We start from the raw sequence: 19,525 nt of genomic DNA on the forward strand, positions 1-19,525 counted from the left end.
TCCATCTCATCATGTTCGTGCTTGTTTACTGTGTTCAGATGAACATAGATGTGATGCTGCTATCGCTGCACCGGCTCGGGTGTTTGTTAGTTTGATCCCGTGGATTTACTTTAAATGAACACTGTGAGTTTGTTGTGAGGATCCAGAGTGTGTGTTTGCATTATGTTGTATTTTATATGCGTGTTGGTTTTGGGATTACATGCGGTGAGCGCTCCAGTGGCCTGTTGTACTGTTCACATTGGCGCCGTGCATCGGTGGCAGCCGCCTGATGTAAAAATACATCTTGCTTGTTGTATCGCAGAGTGAGGCATCGTCCTGAAGCCTGAAACACATCGAGTCAGAGAAGGAGACAGGAAGAGATAAGATAGAGAGAAGTGAACGACAAAGAGGATAATGAAGCTTGGAAGTCGGGGAGAGAGGGAGAAGTGACGAGGGGGAGAGCGGCCTATTATTAGAAAAACTTGAGAGGTGAAGATAGAAGGAAAAGAATGAATGGCTGCTCAGTTTCCAGAGAAAAACTAATTTTCAGATAGACAAAGAGGAAATAGAGCAGTCTCAAAGGAAGACAAGAGTGTCTCTCTTTAGGTGGCTTCACCTCCTTCCGATGTTTCCTTCCCCCGACAGACGGAGATAAGACAGGAGGAAATGCCATGCGCCGTTACCGAATTAGTTTGCCAAATCCTCTGTTCGTACAGAGCGCTAATTCAGCTTCCCCACTCTTCCTTCCCCTGGCACTTTGGTAACACAATACTCCAAATATGAGCAGAGAGATCGGGCGATAGTTCCACAGGAGCTGCCATTTTGGCTCTTGACCTGCCGTTCGCTGAGTTACGACCAGCAAGGTGACGCTCAGTTAAAGCTGGAGTCATTTATTAGTGTTGAAATATGGTTTGAATGAAATGGCCAAACTGGAAACTGGACTTGTATCTATAAATCCACCATGTTTATCTCATAAATTTGAAAGCTGCGTTTGAAGAGGGAGTGAGCTCTCCTCCAGAAACCTTTGACCTGAATATGCAAAGCTGCTACTGTTGAGTCTTGCACATAATGTCAGGTCGGTTTACCACTTCAGGGACCATGAATGTCTTTACAAAATGTCACGTCAATCCATCCAATAGTTGTGAGATATTTCAGTCTGGACCAGAGGACAATGGTGATCTCCTGATGTGTCCTGTAGTGACCACATTTTGGTTTATGACAAAATACCTGCAGAACTAAAGACCTGCATCTTCATTTCAACCAAAGTTTTCAAGTTTGAACCTTTTAAAACACTGAGTGTGTCCACTGTCGACCACATTACCACCACCCCTGTTCCGTTGTTATATATCCTGTATGTCTGCCCCCCGTAGTCTGAACAAATGTAATGTATTCTCATTCCCACCCAGCTCCCTTATTCCACTTTGAACTTACACATCAACTTTGTGTTTTTGCTGGCCGGACATGAAGTTGGCTTTGCAGACTCGAACATACTTGTTCATCCAAGCTGTCAGCAGACTGAAGGGGCGAGAAGTTATAACGTTAGAGGAGTTACATAAAACCCATCAAGCATCCGAACAGCAGAGCGTGTATCATCATCGCCATCGTCGTCGTCTCACTGTCTGTGTGTGAAAGTGGAGACCTCTTCAGTCAGGTCAGTGGGGGGAAGGAGGCGGCCCTGCTGCTGTTGAAGGGGGCATTGTAGTGAGCAGATACGGCAGAGTGATGTGAGGCTCTTGTTGTAGAAATGAGGTTTCAACCCACAAGCGAAGACGGAGAACGACTCTGCCGCTCCGACTGAAGAGGCAATCTTTCCCTCTCATCACGTTTGGCCTTTCAGACTCGAACAGTCCTGACGGGATTGATGAGGTTCTTTGTGCTGCTCTGTCTCTGTCTCGGAAGACTACAACACGTTTTGATGCTGCGTTTCATCTTTTCCTGTTCACATCGCTTCTCTCCACATTCGCTGCATTAATTAAGAAACTGTTTTGAAGATGTTTTTTAACTAAGTTATCCTTTAACGCTGGGAAAGTCACACAGAGAAATGGGAAGTAGTGAAGTCAATGGCTTTAAGGCCAGAACTATTGTGCACACGTTTGTGATTATTTGATTTCTATACACAGTATCTGTAAATGTCTGCGTTTCTCTTTAGATGTGTTAAATGTTATATTTGACAGAGAAGTTGCACAACACCCCTCTTTGTATGTTTTGTAAACTAGTACGTGGTAGAAGAAGAACCGCGCTGCTGACAAGGACATGAAAAGCAACACTGAGCTGGCTACGGCCTGTTGAGTCAATGAAGGGAATTTAAGAGTGTAGTGGAGGAGGAAGATGAGAGAGAGGAAACGCCTGAGGATGTAACTAGTGTTCCCTTCCTCTGCAAAACCTGCAGTAAACAAAGCACAAGCATGTACACACAAACACATGTACAAATACTGCGGGTGGATGTAACGTATAACTGCAGAAGTTGCTGCAGGAAGAGTGTTGGATATGTGTTCGTCTGGTTTTTAATTTAGTAGAAAAGTTAATGAACTTTACTTCAAATATTTGTTTAAGTGGGTATTTGAATACATTTGTTTAACGGGAGAAGTTTCTCAAATCACAAACAATCAGCGAAAACGTCAAACTTCAATCAATCACAACAGTCAGAAAAGCGTGTTGCTCAGCTGAGGGCAAACTCAGGTGATCCTCAGACGGTAGCGTTGTGTACTGCAGTACGTGTACTGCATCACTGCAGTACATTTAGAGCAGTGATGTGCTGCTCTTTACAGCCTCTGTAGTCTCACACACGCAGACAAAGTCAAACTCTTGCGCACACACTACACAACACACACACACACACACACACACACACACACACACACACACACACACACTCCTCCCACACAAATCCCCAAATTAATCATCTCTCACTGCTGCACACACACACACACACACACACACACACACACACTTACACACTGCAGCATGTAGGAGTCCTGCTCTCGAGGGATTAACACTTCAACACACTGAGTCGTGGGATTTTCCCACACCACCTCGCACGCAGAGTTACATTTTCTGTCAGTCACACCGCGCTGCGTTACAGGCTCGCCGCCAGCGCCGCACACACTCCCAGAAACCCTCAGGATTTGCCAAACGCGGCGAAGCCGTGTTGTGTCAGAGCGCTGGATCGAAACGGAGGTGGTTTGGGGTCGATTAGGCGTCTTAATGTTTGTTGAAAGGTGTGTGTTTTTTTTTATTGGAGGGCTTGTAGCCGAGGTTGAAACACACGACGTGCTAACAGCTACCCTGGCAGAGCAGACCACATGAAGCTCGGGCATTTATGAGGTGGACTGACATAGACAACAGTTAAATACACACACACACACACACACACACACACACACACACACACTGGAGCCAGTTGTTCCGATCTGCTCGAGTTATAAACATTTCATCAGGTGGAGTTAAACACAGACCTGTATCTCTCTGTAGGTTTCCATCCAGCTGTTTTTTATGCACAATGTGTGCACTAGAAAATGCCAAAAGTAAAACAGAAAAAGCAAATAAAATATCACCACAGAGTAAACGTGGGTCAGAGGAGACAAATGTTTTCATTGGCTCATTCATTAAAGTAAATAGTTCAACATTTTGGGGAATATGCTTCTTTGCTTTCTTGCTGAGACTGAGATCAAAAGATGGACGCCACTCTCATGTCTGTCGGGTAAATACGAAGCTACAGCCAGTAGCTGGTTAGCTTAGCTTAGCATAAAGACTGGAAACGAGGGGAAACAGCTAGCCCGCCTAGTTCTAGTCTTAGAGACTTCCTGAAGTGTTTGCTGGTTCGGTCCCCAAAAAAACACACGCTATCTGTTTTCCTGTTTTCCTCTCTTATGCTAAGCTATCTGGCTTCTGGCTTCAGATACTTATATATTTAACATAAATAAGCATATTTCCCAAAAACTTCCTTCAAAAAGAAAAAAGGACATTTTACGAATAAATTCTCACATAAGGAGTTGATGGAAACACATTTACATTTTTATTTTGCCACATTTTCAGAAACTCTCTTGTGCCACTTGTACAACATAATGGGAACATAACTTGTGTCTCTTTCTCTGTCTTCCTCCTCCTCCTCCTCCTCCGCCTTGTTTACCTCTCCTCAATCCTCCACCTCCTCGCTGACAGTGGTAGAGGGCCTGTTGACAGTCCTGCGCTGTGGAAGGAGGCTTTTATTGGGCCTCTGTGTTCAGCCCTTCCTGAGGCCAATGGGATCCAGATGTGGCCTAGCACTCTAGTGACAACAGCCATTTATGGGGAGAGAGAGAGAGAGAGACTGTGTGTGTGTGTGTGTGTGTGTGTGTGTGTGTGTGTGTGTGTGTGAGACAGAGTGTGAGAAAGATGTGAGCTGTCGTCTCCTCAACGTGGTCTCTAACTCTTCTCAACACGTGTGCAGATGTTTGGCTGCGTGGGACTTTGCATTGAAATGTTTGTAGAAAAGCATCAAATGCATTTAAGCTCATAAAATGAAAAATAAATCCACGACACACACACACACACACACACACACACACACCGACGACGCACACACACAGGTTTGTGACAGTGAACTGGAGGTTCAGTGCGAGTTAAAGATGTTGACTAAACTTTGTTATGTCGCTCTTGAGCAACGCCATGCACCTTGTTTGTGTGCGCGGATCTTTGTGCAGAGTTTGAGACCTTGAGACTCGGGACATTTTTGGAAAGTGAGGACATTTTTGAAATTCCTCATATCTTCAAAGAGCTTTAAGGACGCCCCGCTTAACCTAATTCTAACCTTAATCCTAAAACCAGGCCTGTGGTCGAAGACACATACCACACAAATGTTAAAGTGGAACAGAAATAATATAAATATGACATATTTGTGGAAACAGTAGGTGGGTCTCCATCTTAATGTAGTGCACATTTTAACTGAATGTGGAGAAAATTGATTGAAGGATTGTTAGTGTTGAGGAGGGAGTCAAGTTTGGTGTTAAGCACATGATGCACCACGTCAGTAAAGGTCCTCACAAGCACAGAAGTACAGATGTGTGTGTGTGTGACATGTATTGTAGTAAAGATGCACCACAGTGGTGTGTCCTCGTGTGTGTGTGTGTGTGTGTAGCATGTGTGTGAATGGAGTAATGGGCCCCTGTTGAAAGGATGACCCTGACGAAGAATGAAGAGCTGCAGATGACTAATAGGGCACATTCATGCAGGCACATCCTGGATATGTACAGAAAGCCACTGCAGCCTCTTTCTGGATGGTTCTGGATAAACAGTATGTATGCCGAGAGATATTCTGTCTTTGTACAGTATGTTCTCTCTGCAAAGTGCCAATGTTTGACGACTACTGTCATGCTCAGTCATGTAAGCTTGGATAGGGATCATTGGATAGTGTCTCACATTTGTTGTTTACTGATTTTCTTTCGATCACTTCAATGATGCACGCTTGTGTCTTCCTTCTCTCCACTATAGAGTTTATTAAATCCTTAGTTGCACTCCAGTACAGCCACATATATTCAGAATAAGCCTTTTATTTTTTACAGCCGTGTCTGTTTTACCCTTTTGCGGATCCACGGGCCAACATCAGCTCGTCGCCCAGTTTCAAACCTTTTTGTGGTCAAATTGGGCAATAAATACTGGGCATTTACTCAACTGGATGATGGTTGGCAAGGAAGGTTGTTCACGTCAAGCACCAGTCATTAGGCTGTGACGTTAACTGCTCGCGCTCACCACATGAAACGAACCTCCGTCTCACAGTGTGTCACCTAATAGCAGAGCACTATTAGCCAATAACTACACCCACATGGAGAGCCGTGATGAGGCCAGTTCTTCAGAAAGCTGAAACCAAAGCGAGTCGACTCTGTAGGTGATCAAAATAATATAAAGGATGGGATTCATGTTGTACTTAATATGCACTATATTTACTATTCATGCCTTATTTTGAAGGTCTAATTGTCTGTTAAGAGGAAATGTAGTTGCAGAACATGATACGCCATAAACTCCCGCTACGTTAACAGTTGATTAAAGCAGGCAGCCAGACAGCAACTCAATGCGATGCAATAAATATTAGCTCAGTAGGGGAAAATGTAAGTTCCCGTACAGGAACAAGATGCTCCATCATCTGTAATATGTTTTTTTAAAGAGATAGTTTGACATTTTGGGAAACACTTTTATCTGCTTTCTTGCAGAAGATCAATCTCCCTCTCGTGTCTGTTGCTGGTTAGCTTTACTCGTCGTTCTTAAACTTTGGTTTTTGTACAGATGTAACGTGTTAATTAGTGAGCTTTATAGGTGCTGGTTTTTTACCTTTGCACAGAGCCAGGCTATCTGTTTCCACCCATTTCCAGTCTTTATGCTAAGCTAAGCGCCTCCTGACTGTAGCTTCATATCTCATCTAACTCTTGGACTAACGCTAAGATTCCCCAGAAAATATGAATATTTGCTCGTGTGGCTTCAGCTTCTTCCTACAGCTTTAAAAAGCGCATTAGCATCTTTGTTTAAGTAGCACTTTAGCTAGTAAACAACAGGAGACAATAATAGTAAGTCAACATTTAAACAGGAAATAAGGTAATGGAGGCCTGGAGGAAGACAGGAAGTGCTTGATGGCTGTGCTGTACTGTGTGTGTGTGTGTGTGTGTGTGTGTGTGTGTGTGTGTGTGTGTGTGTGTGTGTGTGTGTGTGTGTGTGTGTGTGTGTGTGTGTGTGTGTGTGGTGTGTGTGTGTGCATATTTCCTGGCCACAACCAAATACAGCCAAACTCACCTCCTTTCTACACGAGCTGGTTTTTATGAGGAGGCCCCTCCAGTGTGACCTGTCAGGATTATGTAACTGCACTCGTCCGTCCTCACCTCTTTTCCCCTCCCTCTTTTTTCCTAGAAGGAGGGCTCATCCCATGTGTCTGAAGGAAAGGACAGAAAAGAAACAGAGAGAAATACAAGGGAAGACGAGTCTGGGGAGTTGAGAAGAGAAAGTCATGAAGATGAGACGCAGAAAGAGAAAGGCTTTTAGATTCGTTCACATTATTTAGGATCCTTGATTTCGCTTGATAAATCCACTAATGGTGCCTTCTTCTTCTGCATCTTGTCAAAGAGGTCACAGGTCAACTGTTTTGCAAAACTCTTGACACAAATATATCCACAAAAAATATCTTTCAGAGTTTAATGAAAGTACAATGATGCTTCACAGTTATTTTGTTTTCTGTGACGTGCACCTAAAAAAACACCACATTCAGAATATTGGCAGTAAAAACAATGTTGAACTGCTATCAGTGTAGTTTTATAAATGAGCTTTAGCCCCCTTCATGCTACACACACGACATATAAACAAATATTTAAAATTAGAATAGAATGAATAAAAACTAAGTGTATATACAATATATACATAACTTATACATATACACACAGGAAGTATGTAAGGTCGTGTTATGGTGACGTTTAAACCAGCATAACAGAGAGTAATTTATTTATTGTGAGAAGGATTAAATCAACTTGAGATGATCTTTGACGTTTTTTTGACTAAACGATGAACTGAAAACAGTAATAGACAGATTAATCCGTAATGAAAATAATTGTCGGTTTGCATTTTGGCCGTGATGAAGGAACAATACCACCTCCTCTTCCTCCCTCTTCCTGCAGAGGATCGAGCATCAGCAACCTCCACTTACTGTATGAGTCAACCTCCCAGCTGCTCGTGACAAACACCAGTTAGCCCAGTTAATGAGGGCTTGTGAACGTCCAGACGCACGTGATGGCAGTTTACAAAAGTCAGTCTCAAACAGATGAAGGAGGCAGCGCAAAACACACACACACACACACACACACACACACACACACACACACACACACACACACACACACACACACACACACACACACACTCGCACAACGTTGTCATTTGTCACATCTTGTGAATGGTACACCTTGCTGCAGAGCTCTCCAACAGCACCTGCTGCCTGCGTGTGAGTGTGTGTTTTCAAGGCTGACCGCACACCTAGAGGAAGACACACACACACACACACACACACACACACACACACACACACACACACACACACACACACACACACACACACACACACACAGCCTGCCATGTGAAGCCGAGCTGCACCTGCTGGCGGAGGAATGCGATGTGATGTCATCTCGCTGAGAGCTCCTGTGAATGTGGGAAGTAGTAAAGCCTTAAAAAGATCTAAAAGCAGACTCAGACGGCCCTCTGGGGGAATCCACACAGCAGGAAATCATTCTGAAAGATTGTTTTCGAGGCATTTCTGCTGCTCCAGATGCTGTTTAACAGCGAGAAACAGGGAGGGGAAGATGGAGAGCGAAGACACGGAGGTGTCCAGAAGTTACAGTGCCGTCATCTTTGTGTAGACTTTTTCACTTCGGTGCAGACTGAAATGTGTCCACAGCACTGATTCACTGTCAGGTGTTGGAAGCTGGCATCGAATCTCTGGTCAGATTGGTAATGTTGTTTACTTGTTTACTAGTTCCTGATTTAGATCTAAATTTAAGCCATTTGTGGACTGTTTTTATTGTGTTTGGACGGCTGCTTGTGTTTAGAGAACATTTTACAATTACATGAATATTTGTCTTTAAGGTGGATTGACTGAGTTTAGGCTGTCTTACCCTCCACAACCCTCTGGGACTGTTTCTGTATTCTCACCACACTTTAATTGGCTTCAGAGCAGAGACACTGAAGAGCAGACGTCTGCTTTAATAAAGGCCCATTGGGCTGAAATTAGCCGTTCTGGAGTAAACCGGGTGCTAAGCAGTCCAACTATCGAAAGAGGAAGCCTTTGATTACAGGACAGGACAGAAACACGCTCGCAGTAAATCTCTTGAATGTTTTTTGGAAACTTTCATGAATCATTTTTTCCCTGATTTGAGAAACGAGAAATATTCCCCGTCTCTCTGGTACTCTCTCTTGTTTGTTTTTGAACTCTGTATGTGTGTACAAGGACTTTCTCATCACTACGTTGCTCTTTCACAGTGATGAAGCTGTCGAAAGCTTAGTTTGGTGTGTGTAGCTGTTAATGCTGCCATGTTATAGTTGTTTAAAGAAGCAGCAGGTGTGGTTAGTGTGTGAGTGATTGTATTTGCTGTATCTGCTACCAGGATGTGACACACTGCGTACAGACCGCGTAGCCGTGCTGCTGGACGCCTCCAGGCTGGATGCAGAGCGGTGGTTCCTGGTTTGGTTTTGTCCGGATGAATTGGCGGAAGAAGGTTGAGCGCTTCTGCTCACTTGCTGGTTTTAAAGCAACATTTACGTGCAGCGAGTGAATATCAGGGGCAATGTTCACTGCTAAGATGCTACGAATGCTAGCAATGTCTGTCACATGTACAATGTATGAGTCTCTCAGCGTACTGTTCACTAAATGAAAATATGAAACGGTACTGTGTGGGTTTTTTTTGCCCATATGTCTCGTGATAAAATAACTGCTATTTTGTTAGCATACATCAACAACATAACTCATGAGCCCTCAGTAGTTATATTATATATATATTATATTGTTGTTTCATCTTTGTTGAATGTAAAGAATGACAGTATGTGCGTGTTTAGCTAAAAATATTCACAGTATTATTTGTAAATGTCTCAAAAGGACAGATTACAGAAACCGGGGATAGAGGCTAACAGAAGAATGGCTAACGGGACAGAGGCTAGCGTGGCTAACGTGAAGCTAGCGTAAAGAAAAGAAGCGGTGACTTTTCTCAAGTTGAGGAAATGGTTGTGTGTGATTTGTTTGTCAGCAATGATGAAACCCAGAAGTAGATTTTAAATCATTAAATCATTTAAAAATGTAGGATATAAGTTTTATATACATGATTACAGCGCTGTATGTCTGGCATCTGAGAAAGAAAGAAAACAAAACAAGAACCCAGTAATGCCTTATTTTAAGGGTCCTTGGAAATTTCTCAGAAATGTATATATACTTAATATATACTTTGGTAGTTATTACAGGGAAAATGTATTTCCTGAATTTCCTTGAAAGAAAAGCTACGTTTAAGTTGAGGTAGATATTTGTTCATTATTCATTGGAAACTTTACTCTCCATATGTTGAATTATATACTTGACAGCAGACAAATTTCACATTTTTCATGTAAACTTATTGGAAATTATTGCAAAAATTATTACAGGCCTGCAAAATAAAGCATCACCAAACAACCTACTGAAGTAAAGGATATTATAATATTGGTTGCCGTGTTTACATTAGCCTACCTAGCTAACAGTTAGATAAATAGGGGACCAGTCTACCAAAAACATCCCTCGATGTGGACTGCAAGTCTCACCCAGGTCCCCCACAAACTCCCTCTGACCTGAATATCCACAAAGAAACCTCCTGCTGAAACCAGCAGTCACCATCACCTGGACGTCAGGGCGCCGCAGCCGGCATTAATAATTTTACCCACTCAGCACTCCATGAAGCACAGAGGACTAGCTAATGGAAGCTAGCCCAGCGGTGGTTTTGGCACGTCTCCACTTGTTGTTCATAATCTAGGTCACCAAATGGTTTTTGAGTGTGTTCAGGGAAACACTGCAGCAGTACTGAGGAAAAGACAAAGAGGGGAAGAGACGGAGGGAGCACCGGGTTATTAGCATTAGTATTTGAGCTGATTTTAGCCCCTGCTTTGAGGAAGGTCCTGACATGCTAATTAACGGGCTAGCTCCCATCTTGTCCCGCACGCTAAACCCGGCTCCTTCCTCTGAGGCTGAGGAGCCGCGCTGGAGGAAACAACTGGCTAACGTAATGTGACAGCGTGGAAGAGCCCACAGGGGCTAACGAAGCACATAAGCATACATTAGCATACTGTCAGTATGGAGCCAGGGTTGAGTTTCACACACACACACACACACACACACACACACACACACACACACACAGTCACAGCAGGATTAAGCCTTGGGGTCAGCACATTCGCTTCAACGTAAAATCTAACATATGGCCGGCTAAGCGCCGTATCTTTGATTTATGTAAGTGGACGATGTGGTGAGCTGTTTTTAACACACTTAAGTTATTTCTGGACTCCATATGGCACCAGGGGCCACGCAGCGAAGGCTGGGGTTAATTCAGTTTGTATTGAGTCACGTTGAATTTCAAATTGAAATGACAATTCAGTCTTTTAAGTCTGATGCGAACAGCAAGTGTGTCCAGTCAGTACAGCTTGTTCTGTTCTCAGATGTTTCCTCAAGGCTACGTGTTCTTTTTTTAATGGGAAACAAACATGAAATCACAGTTTCTTGATGCCTGTCATTAATTTAGACCAAGATTCTAACAAATCAAACCATCGTGTAGAAAATAAACGTTTTTTAACACAGTTTTCTTCACGTCATGTGTCGATAACAAGAAACACTTTTTAGAGTTTGACAGTAAGCCAACATGTTGAACCCCAACATGGACACACAGTCTGCCACAATGGTTCCCAACCCCTGGACCGCAGACCAGCATCGAGCCATGAACACACACTACTGGGCACCAAGGAAACTATATGAGTCAGCAGAATACTACATTTACTAAATAACCACAATGACATGAGTTTTTTGTTTAGTTCCCCCCCCCCCCCCCCCCTCGCCCCTGGTGTATTCATATACTCATATGGTTAGCACACTCACATTATACACACACACACACACACACACAGAGTAATCACTGCTTCACAGTGTGTGTTTTCTTGTGCTGTGGTCACAGCAGGCGTTGACCATGAGGCAGAGTTCACCACTAAATCATCCAGACACTGCAGCTCTGCTCATTAATCTCTTTCTCTCACACACACACACACACACACACACACACACACACACACACACACACACACACACACACACACACACACACATGTAAACAGCAGTGGATGTGTTGAGCTCAAACATACATGTTTCCTGTACACACAATCAAACCCAGCGTACGTCCTGCTGTCTGTCCTCCCTCTGTGTGTCTTCTGCCAGCAGGGGTTCGATGTCATTGACGGTTTCCATTAGAGCTGCGCTCATTTCACATTCAATCATCTCAGGAAGTGGATTTTCCTCTAAAACTCAAAACTGGAAACATTTTGCCACAGAGGGCTCTTATATCCAGGAATGATTGAGGATGAAAGCTCCGTCATTATCGTGTAAATTGCAGTTTCGATTTACATTTTGGATTGAAGGGGATCTCACTGCCAGTCCACTCTCTCTTTCTGTGGTTCACTTTGTGTCTCAACCCGTGGATTCTTTATTTATATTTATATCCCGACAGAGATCTGGTGGAGAGAAAAAGAAAGATGGATGGATTTAAAGGAGAGAAGAACGAGAGAGTCGAGAGGTGGACAAACGAGAAACAGAGAGAGACAGATAATCCGTAATCCGTTTTCATATTTGTTGTTTTGTTCCTTTCTTCCTTCGGCTGGTTCGCTCTGATTGGTTCGTTAAATGTGTGTCAGTTTGGCAGCGATGGGGGGGTTTTTGAATGAATCATCACAGACATCAAAGCCTGATTCAGGAGCAGGATTTTACTTTTATTAACCGTGTTATTCCAGAGCTGTAGTGTTCAACCAGCAGCCACCATCAGTTATCTGACGCCCACTTCTCTCTCTATCTCTTCCCCGTCCTCCCCCTCTGCCTCCCCCTCTGCCTCCCCCTCTGCCTCCCCCTCTCTCTCTGCTGGTTCTTATTCAGTCATTTATCATAACTTCAAAATACTGATTGCATCAGCCTGAAATCTCACTGAAAACATGTTTCTCTGCGTCTCTGATGTCTCGCGTTGTTTTCTTTCTCATGTTTCTCGTCTTTTGTCCTCCTCTATCCTCTCGCCTGCTTCTCTCCTTCCTCTTTTTAAATGTTTAACGTCTGCCTTTCTTATCATCTTCTCGTTTGTTTTTGATCTATCCTGTCCTCGTTTCCTTTCTCCTCAACTTTTGTTTTGTCTTCTCTTTGCTTCACTCCCTCTTTTCGTCGTCTCCTCCTCTGTCCCAGATGATCCTTCCACTTTCCTCTTTAGTCTTTCCACTTCTTTTGTATCTGCGTCCCTATTTTCTCCTTGTTTCTTCACCTCTGTGTGTTTCCTCTCCTCTCCTCTAACTAGCCAGCTCCACTGGGGCCCATCAGACTCCTAATGAGAACCTGAATGAGTCCTCCAGGGGCCCCTAATGATGGACTCCCTGTGTGTGTGTGTGTGTGTGTGTGTGTGTGTGTGTGTGTGTGTGTGTGTGTGTGTGTGTGTGTGTGTGTGTGTGTGTGTGTGTGTGTGTGTGTGTTAAATGCCCACAGACTCCCACCAGTAGAGACTGTGTCTGTTTTCAGCTCTGCAGTGAGTTTGCCTTCATAGGAATTTATCATTTTAGTCAGTTGACGTGTGTGTGTGTGTGTGTGTGTGTGTGTGTGTGTGTGTGTGCGTGCCTCTTGTGGGCCCCTTCCTGAGCCTCATGACCTCTGTTACAGTACTGTGATTGGTAGCACATTTTTTCACTTTGGCTCAGAAATCACTTCATGAAGTCTTCATATATATTCAGTATTTTTAAGATGCTGTGGATCGAGATGTAAACCTGAAAACTTGTTAAGTAGTTTATTCTTCTGCTGTGGCAAAAGTGCGATGTGTGTTTGACTTCTGTCCACAGAGGGTGGAAGGAGAAGGACGCACACTGGTAGCTGTCAGTTGTCACCTGTTGACGCGCTGACGTGTTGACCTGAAGGTGACTCTTTCCTTTTTCTCTTCAGGCCTTTGGGAACGCTAAGACGGCCCACAACAACAACTCCAGCCGCTTCGGCAAGTTCATCCAGGTCAACTACCAGGAGAGTGGCACCGTGAGGGGGTGAGACACACACACACACACACACACACACACACACACACACACACACACACAACACACACACACACACACACACACACACACACATAGACATCAGTGCATGATTCACACATCTACAAATACTGGTTGGTGGAGCAGTAACACTTAATCACTTACAAATCGTGAATTAACAATTACTCAATAATAATTATCATTTAATGATTTGGTAGAAATAACTTCTGATTAATACCACATCATTACAATATAGCAACCATTTATATTTATATACTTATCGACATACAAATCTATAAAAATTAAGTGTAAATGAATCTGTCTATGAATTCCTCTGATAACAATATGATTAAGAAGCATTCATTGGACCCTGATTGTAAATGTATAACTGTTATTCATAGTATTAACTTATCTTGAGACAGAGAACTTAATAAGTAATGATTGAAAACTTATATACATCTATAATATAATTCCTCCTAACTTGTCTGTTGTCTTCTCTGCAGTTTTCCTTTGTTTCTTTATAATATATATATATATATATATATATATATAATCTGCCACTCAACCTTCTTCCCTGTAAGTTGTTGATTTATATTTTTTGTGTCTGTGTGTATTTTTTATTTGTAGAGCCTATGTGGAGAAGTACCTGCTGGAGAAATCCCGTCTGGTGTACCAGGAGCACAATGAGAGGTGGGTGGAGACATCAGACTGACAGCAGGCTCTGTGGATGATGTGCATGATGTTTTTTATCAGATGTGATGAGCGAAGCCTTGAAAACATTAGACTGGGTACTGATCATTTCATCACTGTGTGTTTGGTGAGCTTATTGTCATGTAGTTAACACATGTCTGACATGCTCACATGGTCAGATTTTGTCCCAGATTTTTGTCCCTTTACAGAATCACAGGATGTTTCAGTGAAAATCTACGAAAAGATGAAAATAATGACGTGATGTGGTGCAGCCATCAATAATCCAAATCGGAGATTAGAAACGTTCCATATTCCCATGTTTGAGAGATAAGATGTCAAATCCATATCTCTGCGCTGCGGTGTCCTTTGTCTGAGAAACTCAACACTAAAATAGTCTTCATTTCCTCTGCGAGCTGATGATATGTATCAGGTGTCTCTGCCCTTTAGTTAACACTGCAAACTATCAGGTTTCCCCCTGAGTTTATGCACACAGGCCATGAGCGTCTATTAATACTAATTACACATCAGAACTATTTTGCAGTTTAGTGTCTGTTGTCACTTCTTGTTTTGTTGTTTCACACAGTAGCAGACACTATTCGAATCACGTCCTATGCAGCTGCACATACAGAGGAATTTACACCTGAACCCACGTCCCTAAAATCATTTTCTCTTCTCTCAGACAACACACACACCCTCCCTTCTCCACTGGCTCTGCCCACGGATCGCTCATCGCTCCCAGGCGACAGTAAAAAGAAAAATCACTGATCCCACCAGCGTAATCGCTTTGAAAAAAATGTAGAACCGTCCACTGGTCATCTAATCCCACTAACCCTGATTGGCCCGGGGTTTCTATTTCATCCCGATGACAGGCCCTGGCAGCCATATTGATAGGCTAGAAACTAAAGACAGGACCTCCCAGACGCCTCAGACCTGAAGCAGAGAGGTGGGGGAGCAGGCAGGACGATGATGAACTGCAAACTGTCTTAAGTCTTAACGCTGGTCTCAGTGTTGGAAAAGGAATACTAGAAGGGAACAAGCTGAACTTTCCAGTAATGTTGTAGGGCTTTTTATTAGAATTGTGTTTTCTATGTGTGTTCTGCTCTTTGGTTTTTGGACTGTTCAAACAACAAGATTTAGAGGTGCTGGGAGGCGGATTTTGTTACCATTGGACAGAGCCAGGCTAGCTGTTTCCCCCTGTTTCCACTCTTTGTGCTAAGCTAAGCTAGTTGGCTGCTGGCTGTAGCTGCATATGTGGCAAACAGACATGAGAGTGATGTCAATCTTCTCATATAGAACAAGTGCTGCTTGCCCTGAAAAGACTGGATTCATCAAGAAATCTGATCTGTACGCGTCGAGTGTTCGCTGTCATTCATTGTTGGTTCAGAGTTATTTCTAGTATTGATTCAGTTTATTGTTTACCTAAATGCTTATTGTGCAAGGAGATGCAGAAAAAAAGAAGGAGAGTTGTGATGATAGAAAAGGTTACCTTGAAGTTGATTGAGCTCATATTTCTCAACACAACAGCAGGAACAGTAAAACTTTTAATAAAGGTATTATTTAGTAGCTTATTTACATTAAAGCTGTACTATTACTACATCTCCCATGTTTAATTACAAACTTTCCGCGTTAAAGTATCGCCTCCATAACTGCACACAGGTACAGCCCGGGATTCTTTAATATCCTCGCTGGGCCTTTTAACTTTCCTCCGCTGCATCAGGCCCCTTAGTGTCGCCGTGCAGAGCTGAAATAGAATTACATGCGTTGTGCCGAAGCCCCCCCAGCCTTCGTCACAGAGGCACAGCTCCGTACCTCCGGCCCACACAACACACCACTGCTTTGTTTGACTTGAAATGTGAGCCTCCCGGGTCGAAGGTGTGACTTATTGGTAACCTGTTGCAGCTTTATATTGTGGAAGAGGCCGCAGATAAGAATTTGACTGTACTCTGCTCCAAAGCTTTGAACGGAGTCCCCCCCCTCAGGCGTCGTTTCAGCCGAGCGAGGAGACGTGAAGGCTGCTGTTCTCAGTTCTCCTCCGAGGGAATTCCAAATGATTCAAGGAATCAATACAGGAAAAGTGTGTTTGTGCTGTCGAGTTATAACAGCCCCTCTACCTCATCGTGTGTGTGTTTGTAGGAACTACCATGTGTTCTACTACCTGTTGGCCGGAGCCAGTGAAGAGGAGAGGAAGTCCTTCCACCTGCTCAAACCTGAGGAATACCACTACCTCAACCAGGTCCGCACACACACACACACACACACACACACACACACACACACAACACACACACACACACACACACACACACACACACACAGTGTTCAGTATTTCTAGACGTCTCTGTGTTTATGCCGTTCTGCCGTGTTACCTGTCAGGTTATAGGTTATAACGGCTGCCGGGGTCTTAAACATGTCTCAAGTTCAATGATTGTGTAAAAGCAAAGTCAGAGTAGAGAGTTTTCTAAATGTAACCTTTATTTAATCAGAAAAGACAACAAATGACAGATACCACAAAATCAGAATGAAGCAGAAATGCAATTACACAAAAAGACAAAATGTTATATGACAAAAAAACATAATTAATTGCTTGTCTTGACAGTAATTAATATGATAAACCAACATCAATTATTGAATCAAAGCCATTTCATGTTAGCAAAATGATCCTGTGATTAAAAAAAAACATTTTCTCTCTTCATAAATGGGGAACATTCGTCCCAAATGCAAGAAAAGTACGTTACTATTGAAAAATCAAGCTGTAGAGGGATCACTTCGTCGTCTCTCTTCCCTCCTTTTCTCTCTGTTGCATCTTATTTACTCACTCGTCATAACTGGATCACTCCTCAGCGCTCTGAGGTGGTGATTGCATCAGCCCCAAAATTTAAAGCTGGCATCTGTGTGTGTGTGTGTGTGTGTGTGTGTGTGTGTGTGGTGTGTGTGTGTGTGTGTGTGTGTGTGTGTGTGTGTGTGTCACTGGGTGTGTTTATGTGCTTGTGAACATGCCAAAAGCCCCCATATGTGTGCATCTCTTGCAGTACATCTGTGTGCATTGGCAGCAGATGTGTGAGGATTCAGAGTCCCTCTTCCTGTGGCTGCTCACTGGGGAGGCAACAAAAAAAAAACCCTCCTTTGTTCATCTCTTTTGGCTTCCCCAAAAAAGTAACAGTTTTTTTCTCCTCCCTTAATCCCCACGACAACAAGCCCCCCCACCCCATCCCATCCCATCCTCTGCTGCCGGTTACTATGCAGCTCTGTTTCCATGGCAACAGCTAGACTCAGGAGTTAATCTGGCGCTGACTCGCGTGCAGAGGGCGCCGACGGTCGCGTGTGTTTGTGCACACGCGTTTGTCTGAGCGCGCACGCACACACGAAATGATTATCCATCTTCGTCTCTCTTCTCTCAGAGATGCTGCTCTCATCTGTCTGTCTGCCTGTCTGTCTCTCAGAGGTGGATCTTATCTACTACGTTTACTCTTTAAGTTCTGTACTTAAAGTTGTAATCCTTAAAGTTTCTATGATCGATGTTCATATCATGACAATGTGAGAACAATGTGAGAGGGGTCGTGTGTTGTGGTGGACCTACAGAGAATCTGAACCTGCAGCTCCTCTCAGCTTTATAGAGCCTTATAGTGAGTTTGTTTCGCTGTCCGGCCCACAACTTCACTGGTGAATCCACTGAACGCTTCCTGCTCAGCAGCAGACAGCAGACAGACACCGTTAGCAACCAGCTGCTGGACATAGTGCAGCATTCAGCAGCTAAAGAGCCAGATGTTTCCCTCAGGAGGTGGAGGAGACCAGAAACAGAGCTAACAGAGAGAGAAGACTGGACTTCATCCATCAGGAGACACAAACACGAATGCTAGTATTCCTCTGTGTTTGTTGTGTGTGTAAATAAGCAACTGTTTAATAACAAACGCCAGATCATATTTAATGTGAAGCAGCTGCAGTAGGAAAGGTTGGGATAGCATTAGCAGTAATTTAATAGCAAACAGTGAGGTTGTTGCAAAGGCGGACTCCGCCACCGCCAATAAAAACTACTTAATCGAGTATTCACAGAATGTACATACATTGAAAAATAATGCAGACCATACATAATATCAAGAAATGGGTTTGATTTCCTGAAAAGGATTATAAATACAGGTACAAGTACAATTTTGAGGTACTTGTATTTTACTTGAGTGCTTTAATTTAATGTTATTTCTTCTCCACGACATTTCAGAGGGAAATATTGTACTTTTTACTTCATGTATTTAACAGCTATAGTTACTAATTGATTTGCAAAAAAAACATATGATTATCTCATAACAACACTGTTACAGATTAAACTACTTTGTACAGTAAATATTGAAGTTAAAATTAGCTCCAGCTCGACCAACTACAACAGTAAAATCAGTAGTGATTATCCAATAATACAGAAAAACTCGTTTTATTGCCACTTTTGCTTCGTTAAAAGATCTGAATACTTAGTATGTGCAGTGTGAGAAAGTCAGTTATGTCACCCTGAACATCAAGTTTTCTGAAATTTAAACCAGTTGTATCACATCTCTGATTACATCACATCATGGATTCAATTATCGCAGCTCTGGAGTGTGTGTGTGTGTGTGTGTGTGTGTGTGTGTGTGTGTGTGAGGATCAGTCATTTTTTCCTTGCGTATTAACAGCATGTGTCAACTTTGTCAGTGGCTGTTAAGTGTGCGTATTATTGTGTGTACTTCATGCCTTCCTAACCCGCTCTGCCTTGCTTCCAGATGACAAAGAAATCGCACAAACTCCACTGGGACAATTACTATGAGAGCGATCTGGTCAGTATCACGTGGATGACAAGTTGTTTGTGTCCGTCTGTGCTCTTGGGTGTGTCGTGGTGCTCTGGGCTTTTGGTGCCGGTCTTGGTCTTGCTGTCTGTCCGCCGTCCACACACGCCTGCTTTCACTGAAATGGACTAAAGATGGAGGCGACCTGATCCGACCTCAGCTGGTCGTGCTCTGTGAGGACCTGCCTCTGAAAAGCTTAAAGGGATACCTTTAATGTGCCGACTGTCCTGTATTTGTTTTTCTGTACTTTTGAAGAAGACGTCACATTTAAAGTGAGG

At 43.2% G+C, this 19,525-nt stretch overlaps 1 protein-coding gene across 1 annotated transcript in view; it reads left to right on the forward strand.

Moving 5' to 3' along the window:
* LOC139286042 (unconventional myosin-IXAb-like) overlaps positions 1-19,525 on the forward strand; it is an 85,401-nt gene that overhangs the window by 14,959 nt on the left and 50,917 nt on the right. The window contains exons 2-5 of the mRNA XM_070906698.1: positions 13,667-13,761; positions 14,380-14,442; positions 16,576-16,675; positions 19,185-19,238. Coding sequence (XP_070762799.1) covers positions 13,667-13,761; positions 14,380-14,442; positions 16,576-16,675; positions 19,185-19,238 — 312 coding nt within the window. The remainder of the gene's footprint in view (positions 1-13,666; positions 13,762-14,379; positions 14,443-16,575; positions 16,676-19,184; positions 19,239-19,525) is intronic.

The sequence above is a fragment of the Enoplosus armatus genome, chromosome 6 (genome assembly GCF_043641665.1).
Source record: "Enoplosus armatus isolate fEnoArm2 chromosome 6, fEnoArm2.hap1, whole genome shotgun sequence".
NCBI lineage: Eukaryota > Metazoa > Chordata > Actinopteri > Centrarchiformes > Enoplosidae > Enoplosus > Enoplosus armatus.